This window comes from Adiantum capillus-veneris, chromosome 8, assembly GCF_014529385.1.
Source record: "Adiantum capillus-veneris isolate H3 chromosome 8, ASM1452938v2, whole genome shotgun sequence".
Lineage (NCBI taxonomy): Eukaryota > Viridiplantae > Streptophyta > Polypodiopsida > Polypodiales > Pteridaceae > Adiantum > Adiantum capillus-veneris.
The window spans coordinates 32,451,536-32,461,936 of NC_140938.1; the positions used below are offsets into that span (position 1 = coordinate 32,451,536).

The window sequence follows — 10,401 nt, forward strand, 5'->3', positions numbered from 1 at the left end:
AGTTTTGGAGTTTCACTTTCATATCGCAGATTTTGACACGTGTAAAGGGCTCTCCTTTTGTCATATTATGTTACTAGTACGACGGGCCGCTTTCGACGGCTTCTCTCTCTCTCTCTCTCTCTCTCTCTCTCTCTCTCTCTCTTTCTCTCCCTCTTTATCATGCTCATAGGACTTTTGGACTCTCTCGACGCGTGTAAAAGGCACTCTCACTGCCGTTATAGAATAATATATAATATACAATATACATAATATAGATAGTTTAGAGTTTAGATAGTTTAAATAGTCCAAAGGACTTCAACGCTTCTGCTCGAAAATGCCGCGAGTTGCCTTCCATCGCCATGGCCAGCCTGCAGAGGACTTGTCGTGGAAGGAATTCTTCAGGGATTTCTTGCAGTGGCGGGGCACTTCGCAGCAGCAAGGGAGGCAGCGGCTCTTCTTAAATGCCCCTGAGGACATGTATGCCAAGTTTAGTACAGCATCCCGCGAAGTAGAGTTCTTGGAAGTAAGCTGCCTTGAGAGGAGCAGAAAATAGTACTGTGATGGGGATCCTTTGAAACAGAAACCTTTGGCCCCAGAGCACCTTGATCTAGCATTGCATGAAAAATTACAGGAACGAGCCTTCAAGCTTCTGGGATGCTGCAGAAAATTGTATGAATTTGCAAGAAACCTTATGCCCCAGAGTAGCATTGCATGAAAAATTACAGGAACGACCCTTCAAGCTTCTGGGCTGCGCTCGACGTAGAGAAAGCCCTGTCGATTTTAGAAACCGAAACATTCCCCCCTCCCTCTGTCAAGGCCTTTTCAACCATCTTGTTCAAGTGCAGGAAGCAGAGAGCCAAAGAACACGTCCTTCGCTTGCATATGTACATGCAAAAACATAGCTTGGAAGCTCATTCATTCTTGGGCAATCACTTAGTTGCCACACTGGTGGATATCGGGAGTATCCATGATGCAGAGCAAGTGTTTAATGGGTTGGAATACAGAAATGACATGTCATGGCACGCTCTAGTTACAGGTTATGTAAAGCAGGGAAAGCCTCTTCTTGCCATTCTCTTGTACGCAAAGATGTCAGATGATGATCGGGTCAATTTGAGTGGCCGTACATTTGTGGCTCTCTTGAAAGCATGCTTGATGCTGCATGACTTTGATAAGGGACTTGAGATCTATGCTGAAGTTGCCAGACTAGGCTTCACAGATAGAGATCTGTTTGTTGCCAGCACATTGGTTGATTTTTACATGAAATTGGGCTCTATTGCTAAAGCAAAGCAACTGTTTGATAAACTTTCAAATCGAGATGTTGTTTTGTGGAATGCACTCATAGCAGGTTATGTGAATCATGGTTTTGGGCAGGAAGCGCTTCATTCTTTCCAGCAGATGCACCTTCATGGAATTCACCCAAATGCTGTGACTTTCATCTGTATCTTAAAAGCTTGTGGAATGCTAGGATCAGAGGAGAAAATTATAGCTATACATGCTGAGGTTGAAAGAAAAGGTTTGCTAACAAATGACCACTTGTTGAGCTGCACCTTGGTTGACTCGTATGCCAAGTCTGGCTGTCTTGTGAAAGCACAAGATGTGTTCGATGCACAGCCAGTACATAATGTTATATCTTGGACAGCTTTAATATCAGGATATGCAGACCATCAGCATGGGCAAGCAGCACTAGCTGCATATGCAGAGATGCAGGATCAGGGTTTCTTTCCTAATGGTGTCACGTATATTTCTCTCTTGAAAGCATGTGGGAGCCTGAGAGATGGAGAGACTGGTAAAAAATTGCATTGTGAAATTTCTAGAATGGCTTTACAAGAAAATAACCTCAATGTTGGCAATGCCATGATTGACATGTATTGCAAATGCGGCTTGCTTTTAACTGCACGTGAAGTTTTTGACAAGCTTGTGCAAAAGGATTTGGTTTCATGGAACACACTCCTCAATGGTTATGCAGATGAAGAATTGTGTGCAGAAGCCCTCGACACTTTTGAACGCATGCAAATGGCAAGCATTTCTCCAAATGCTGCTACTTTTGCTGGCATTATGAAAGCTTGTGCCACTCTGAAGTCTATAAGCAAGGGTCAACAACTCCACATGGAGATTCAAAAAAATGGTTTGTTTGAAGGAAGACATGTCATTGGCAATACTTTAGTGGATATGTATGCCAAGTGTGGCTTGCTCAAGGAAGCAGAGCAGGTGTTTAGCGATCTATCGCTGCAAGATGTCTTCTCATTTAATGCATTATTAGGGGGATATACTGAATATCAATATTTTGAGATTGTTCTCAAATTGTTCGAACAAATGTGGCGTGTTGGTGTTGCACCAGATGCTGTCAGCTTCAACTGCAGCTTGAAAGCTTGTGGTAGTATTGGTGCAAGAGACAAGGGGGAACAATTACACGCTGAAATTGAGAAAATGGGATTATTTGACAGAAACCCTATGATTGGGAATGCTTTGGTGGACATGTATGCCAAGTGTGGCCAACTTGCCACATCACAACACATATTTAATGAGCTTAGTGTCAGGCATGCAGTTGCTTGGAATGCATTAATTTTAGGGTATGCTGATTATGGCTATAGTGGAAAAGCTTTGGAGCTGTTTGAAGAGATGCAACTTCAGAGAGTTTCTCCAGATGTGGTCACCTTTGTTTGCAGCTTGAAGGCATGTGTCAGTGTTGGAGCAATCAACAAGGGTAAGGAGCTACATGCAGAGCTTGCTAGACAAGGCCTACTGGAGTTCGACCTTGCTTTAGGAAACACTCTAGTTGATATGTATGCCAAGTATGATATGCTGTCTGCTGCACAGGAAACATTTGATAGGCTTCCATGTCAAGACACTGTCTCATGGAATGTACTGCTAGCTGGCTGTACTGACCAATGCCATACTGAGAAAGTTCTTGAACAATTTAAGGTGATGCAATCTAGGGGGGTCTCACCAGATGATGTCACGTTTATAACTTGCTTAAAAGCTTGTAGTAATGTAGGAGCAGTTCCTGAAGGTCAAGATATACATTCTGAAATTGTGAAAAAGGGTCTTTTTAATTTAGTTCTCGTCAGTAGCATGTTAGTGGATATGTATGCAAAGTTTGGTTTGCTAAAGGATGCACAATATCTATTTGATAGAAGACATCCAGTTCAGGATCTTTGCCTTTGGAATGTTTTGATCGCGGGCTATGCTGAACATGGAGAAAGTGAGAACGCGCTAGAATGTTTGGAATGGATGCGATCAAAGGGTATTTCACCAGATATTATCTCTCTTTTTCACAGCTTGAAAGCTTGTGGCTGTCTAGGAGCCATAGATAAGGGTGCAGCTTTGCACATGGAGGCAACCAAAAAGGGTTTTCTAGAGGAAGGCGGTGTCATCGGAAATAGTCTTATAGTTATGTATGTCAAGTGCGGGTTGCTTGCAGTGGCACACAACATGTTTGACAGACTTCCCACTCAAGACATAGGCTCATGGAATGCATTGATTGCAGGATATGATGAGCTGAGGGATAATGATGATGTGTTCTTGGTATTTGACAGAATGCTTGGAGAAGGTATGAGACCAGATTCTGTCACTTTTATTCTTCTTCTCAATGCCTGCAGTCGGCGAGGCTTGCTAAAAAGGGCCAGTCAGTACTTTGAGGCTATGAGCAAGGATTATGGAATTGAGCCAACTTCTGGGCACTACACTTGCATGGTGGACCTCCTTGGCCGTATAGGCCATTTAGGTAAGGCGATGGCCAACATTGCTGAGCTGCCTTGCTCTTCTGATGCCGCAATGTGGCATACATTTTTGAGTGCGTGCGAAAAATGGGGAAGTGTGGAGCTTGGAAGGCAGGCCTTTGAGCATGCTTTGAAGGTGGAATGAGTGGTGCAACAGCATATGTATCAATGTGTTAACAGACACGTATGCGGATGTCAACATGCACAAGAGTAGCCTCAGTAATATGTTGTCAAAAGATGCACTTGTCAAAGTCTACATCTGAGTGGTCTTGCCAAATATAAAGCTTATTTGAGGCAACCGTGTGATGCAGAGTTTGGTGCCATTCTTGTTTCACATTTGAGGTGTAGATGTTGGCAATCCGGTCGATGCAAAGATGTTATTTTGACAGGTTGAGCATTACATTGACCATCTCAATAGATTTTATTTTAGAGAGCCTCATCACCCAACAGCTAGTATCGTATGGGTACTTTAGATGCCCATTTAATGCAGCTAAAGAGGGTTGCAAAGGCTCCCCTCCAAAGGCTGAAATTATACATCATTAACATGTACAATTGCTAACTTACTATACTAAGGATAGGGTTGCAAAGGCCCCCTTTCAAAGACTAAAGCCAAAGCATTAGCATTATTAAGGTTTAACGTGTGCAGGTAGTGCCCAAATCTCTCTCTCTCTCTCTCTCTCTCTCTCTCTCTCTCTCTCTCTCTGTGGAGAGCGAATTCTTGAGCTCGATGATTAAATCTTGCCCTCAAATTTGCAATTATTGGGCCGAATTGTGTGATCGACTCATGTGGAAAGCTCCCTCAAAGGTCTCCATGTAGTATAGTATGATGGAAAGAGAGAACATGAAAAACTTGATGTACACGGTGAATGCAGACTTTGAGTGTGACAACTTACAAGTTGATGTGGAAATGCTACTCATGTGATCCACTTAGAACATCACCATGTCATCAAGCACAACACACATATAATACACAACAATTGGTAGCATTCAGCAAGCATCAAAAGCCAGCCATGCCATTGGCATCACAATTTGAGAGCCTTTGTTGCTGTACTCCCCTCTTACTTTTTTATGATTGTCATGTTACTTGGGATCATCACTCCCAAGTCTTTCTCTTATCAAGGTTTATTAATTACTTACTACACTTTATGTGGGTGTAGGGTTTTCATGAAATTTTTCTCACTCACACTATGCGTTTTCTTGTAGCCAAGAAGTTATGTTTTGACAAATCTTCCAAAAACAATTTGGGGTAATGAAGATATGTCAAGGGACTAAAGAAGTTTTGTTTTGAGATTGAGACAGTGAGATATGTCAAGGGGCTATATTTGTGTGATCTCTTTAGGGAAAATGTTTCATATTATACATAGTTGATGTGAAAAATGAACATGTGCTCGGAAACTAGAATGAGACCGAAAGAGAACAGAGAGAGGCACATTAAGTAGCAATGTATCTCCTTAGTCTATTGATAAGAAAATGGTGAGCATTATAGTTAGAGATTAGTGGTAGTAGGTAGCCATGTGTGATCGCAAACAATCTCCCTTTACTCGCAACCTAATGGCTATTGTGTCTTTAAGCACGCTATTGACATACATACAAGGTATGTACGGTCTGTATCTCTGCCCAATGCCCATAAGCAGATCCCATCCTAGTTGGATAACCTTTTCACCCACTACAATGCAGTAATGTCCAAATCTCTGACTTGACAACTAACCCTCTTTGCGAGCCTCCCACATATGGCAATAAACGTTGTGTTGTTATCCACATGTTGTGCATAATTTTCACTTGTGTAACCAATTACACATCCTTCTTTATATCCAAAGAAAATGCATGACTCTTTCGCACCATTCAAGTATCTCATTGTGCCTTTCACTACCTCCCAATGCTTCTTGCCAAAAAGGTGCCATAAATATGTCGAGTCATATCACAAATGCAATGTGTGCACAAGTCCCAATCATGGCCTACATAAAAAACCACTAGCATATGCATAAGATACCTTTGCTGTTTTAGCCATTTCCTCATTAGATTTGGCACAATCATCCAAGCTAAATTTAATATATGGAAACAATGGAGTACTTATTGGCTTCCCCCTTTTCCCCCTTCCATATATGTACTCTTTCTAGGACATGTAAAGAACCTTCTTACTTATTTCTCACATAATGCTCATGCCAAGAACACATTTTTTTCAACTAATTCCTTTATGTCAGTTATCATGCACTTCAGAATATAGAGCAACTACATCAAAACTCTTCCTGACTATAATATATCATCCATCAAGATCAAAAGATGTCTATTTGCAACCTACCTTGTGTAGAGGCAATGATCAATTTCTCTTCGTCTATAGCCTTGAGACTTCATGAATGCACCAAACTTATGATACTATTCCCTTTGGTGCTTGTATTAGAATTACACTTTAATTTTTCAGTGCCTTTTTCAAAAAAACCCTGTAACTATTGCATGTGAAAAAAATTCACGAAGATCACCCCGTAAAAACACAATCTTGACAAGCTCCATGCCTTCTCTGGCAACCAAAGTAGGAACTATTAGTAGATAAGTCATTTTGGTAATGAAAGAAAAGACCATGTCAAAAGATATTTCTTTATTTTAGTTGAATCCTTTTATACTTAGGCTTTCCATTATGGTATATGATGCGCAACTTGTGAACCATGTTACACCACAAAACATTGTTCCCTCTTCATAACAGTATTACGTCCCAAGTTTGATACTTTTATAAAGAGTTCATTTTGGCTTGCATAGCATGCTCCCACATAAGCTTGTCATCCCTCAACATAACCACACATAGTTGGAGAACTCTCCATTATCTATCAATTAAATGGAGTCGAGCATCAACATGAATCGTTCAAAAACTAGTGTTGACCTCAATGGGAAAGGTTCTCCATGAAGACCTATCTATCTCTTTGGTATTTTAGCACTACATACTTTGTGCATGGTCAAAGCTACAACAAAGTAATCTTTTCCTCCTCTTTATGACGGTTTTTATGCAATTTCTTCTCATTAGAGATGACTTTATGAGGTGTAGAAATGATATCTCCTCACTCAAATTTTTACATAGCAATAAAAATTGCAATTAGTTCTTTTTTTGTGTTCATTGTAGGCTTCTTCTTGAATGCCACTATATAATTGACAATTTATCAACCTCATAAACTATAGATTTCATATCTTCAACCCAAAAACCTTGGCAAAAGTTACATTGAACAGCATACTATAAACTTTCTCTTGAATTGTGTGATTCTCTCTATAGCTCTATTCTAGGTAGGGTTATGATTAGAAGTAAAATTTCAAAATTCGTATGTGCTTTGCCATTATGAATCCTTAAGCACTTAATCTTCCTATTTAAATCCTTCAATGTGATGAAAATAACTCTTAAAACACAAAACATATCATCCTTTAGAGACACTAGATATGCTCATTCCTTAAATCCTTCAAAATGAGAGAAAAATAACTCTAGGGCCACTAGATATGCCCATTCCTTGACTAGTTATACCATCTACAAAAATAATGAAATACAAAGTGCCACCTATTGACCTGGTAGAGATAGGCATCCATACCTAGTGAAAATTTATGAGTTAATTTAGCATACGTACTAGTAACATGACGTTCACACGGTAAAAAATTAGAAACATTCAGCAAAGGTACATAACCCAAACAAGAAAGGAATAATTCATTTGATTCTTGCATATATAGCCCATCCGGCTATGCCACCAAAGAAATACTTGACTACTCGATTATGTTTGTAATATGATTTTGAACATTATAAACATGTAACATAGCCTTTTTGAACATTGTGGGTACCTCTTCCAAATCATGTATAATACTCACAATCATTCAATTACCTAGCAAAGTTAAGACGTTTCGCAAGATTTGGCTCATGCAGCACATTCATGAGAACAAAAAGAAAACCATTACCAAGTTTGAGATATATATCTTCAACACTCACTATGTTGCATACATGATCATTGCCTAAATGCACACATATGTATCTCCTATTGTCATAAGTAAGAAACCACTTTCTACATGGGGTCACAAGAAATGATGCACATTCCAAGATCCAATCTTGTGCAAGTCATCCTTGCTATGGTCAAAACAAATGTGGGTTAAAAAAGCACAAAAAAGATTATTATGATCACTCGTGACTCCTTCATTTTGACCTTGCTTTCGTTCTCTTTCTTGACCTCATCTCACTTATTTTGCTTCTCTTGCTCTTTCCTCTTTCTATCGTATTTCTTATGTGTGGCCTTTCTTTGTACAATGAATTCACGAAGACCTTTCTTGTCTCTAAACTTGATGTAAATTTGAGACTTTCTTCTCTCACAAAACTTCCCATTGACCTCCTTTCTAACTTTGTCTCAGTAGCAAGACATATAGTGGTTTCCTTTATTAATGGACTTGCATTTGATGTCTTCTAAAAGCAAGTTTCCAAACACATCATCAAAGTTTAGATTACCATCAACATCAAAGTTTAGAATACCGTCAACTGGTAAGACTTTGCTAAAATTACTGAGAAATGTGTCCCATGACAAAGATGATAAGAATAATTAGGATATTCCTTTCATCATTACATTCAAGTTTGATTTGAATTATGTGAACTCCTACAAACAATTGAACTACCTTTTTTATTCTAAAGTCAAAAGAGCTTCTTTGTTACATAATATTTATTAGAAGAAATATTCTTCCTTTTAAGTTGTTCAAAAGTTTGATTCCATAACCCTGTAGTGGTCTTCTCTAACTCTTAAGTAAATAGATATTGCCAAATGCAATCAAATTGTGGACTTTGCTAAAGTATCAATCCCTTCTCAATTTTCATCAAACAAAGTAGTTGCATAGCTTTAATACCTTGCAATGGAATTTTTTAAAGAATGGATAAGAAAATTCAATATCCAATTGTTCCATGGCAAGAATTTATATCATCCGAGAGCTCTCATTTACAAGAAGAAGATGTTGCCATGATGTATATGGATAATCTATGAACAAAGTAAAAGCAATCCAAAATTATGGAAAATTCACAAAAAATTCGACGGAGTTTTGGCAGCATTTTAACACTTTTACATCTTAAGATCAAATGCCTATTCATGACCTTCTCCCACAAAGCTAGGGAAAGATCAACAAATTGTCAACAACAGCTTGTTGTAAATCTCAATACAATCCATCTAAAGCAAGGAAAATTACAATATAGCACAAACAAGGCATAGGGGACATTTGACAACTCAATTAAATGCAAACCATTGTTAAGGAAACATGCTAACAAGAAAATGTCAAAATCAACAAAGCACCTACAACCCTCTATACATGTCCTATGGTGACATTGCATAGGGGGTTTCAAGAAATCTAATCCACCCCATTGTTGAGTTTCCAAGCCATTGTCGTTTGGTCTAATCTGTGTCAGAACTCTCCCTATCAGTTAACTATTGCACACCACCCCATAGTGTGCAGTTTGCATGGTAAAAGATGTGTCCAATATTAGCCTAGACATTCTATATATACGTATGTAAGTAGTTCAACCCATATAGCGTGCAAAATCTTGTGTCAAAGTCTCTCTCTCTCTCTCTCTCTCTCTCTCTCTATATATATATATATATATATATATATATATATATATATATATATATATATATATATATATATATATATATCTGTCTGCATCTCCTTGCTCTCTCTCTCCCTCGCTTTCCATGGCTAAACCTCAATATCACCCGCCATAGCTGATGTGTTCCCAACAATGGTATTAGAGCACTAGAAGTCCCTGGTGACATCGTACTAAAACATTTCCCAAGAGCCCAAGTGGTGGTGGGACAACATATCAAAACATCGTCCAATAGTAGGGGCATGTGCTAGGGAAGAAGGCTCATGTGCAAATAGTGTTTCTTATGCTCTACAAAGGTCATAGAGCAACAACTCAAGGGCATTTCAAAACGCAGGTTATTATGCAAGACTTGGTTCCCTTGGTGGTCTTGTTGACTTGACTTTACTGCAATCTTTCCAAGCTTCTCAAAAGATGTCTAGCTAATTTGACCTTGATGGAAGGTGTACCCAATATATCGACTATTGCAACTTTAAATTGGTTTTTCTTGGAGATTTTGTAGCAAATTCTTTTGCCGTGCAAAGTTTATTTCAAACGTGTTTGGTTTTACGTTCGATATAGCCAAGGCTTATGGCTACATTCACCTCATTGAAGAAACCCAATGAAGATCAAGAAGGTGATAGTATCTTTTATATCGTTATGCATGCAAAATTAATCATACTTAGGGACTACAAACGTTTCAAGAACATCAAAAATTGCAAGCACACAAGAATTTATGCTACAAGAGGAAACTACATTACCATTTTCATCATCATTATTTTAGGTGGTTTTATTGAACTCTTGCATGGTCTATAATCATCCCATTGTCAATGGTTTGGGCTTGAGGGGGGAACTGTTGGGTTTTCAAGCCCTTGTTGTATGGTCTAACCTATGTGGGAAGCTGCCATGTCAACTAACTGATGCACACCAGCCCATTAGGAAGAGAATGGGGTGTAGGAGGGCCTCTTTATTTGCCATGAGCTTATGGAGGTGATTAACATTTTGACGAATAGGTGTGCGCTATGTGTGCAAGAGTGGTGGTGTGTAAGAGTGGTCAAAGGATGCACTTTTCCCCCCAAAAAGGGGCTACACAATTTTATGATTTTTTATTTGAGCAGAGATCATAGTCTA

At 39.0% G+C, this 10,401-nt stretch overlaps 1 protein-coding gene across 1 annotated transcript; it reads left to right on the forward strand.

Annotated features, from left to right (window-relative positions):
• The first annotated feature begins 279 nt into the window (after nucleotides 1-279).
• LOC147451923 (pentatricopeptide repeat-containing protein At2g39620-like) lies at nucleotides 280-4,335 on the forward strand. Its single transcript, XM_086517802.1, has one exon. It carries the CDS (start codon nucleotides 691-693, stop codon nucleotides 3,841-3,843), a length of 3,153 nt encoding a protein of 1,050 aa, XP_086373928.1. The 5' UTR covers nucleotides 280-690; the 3' UTR covers nucleotides 3,844-4,335.
• Nucleotides 4,336-10,401: the final 6,066 nt, after the last annotated feature.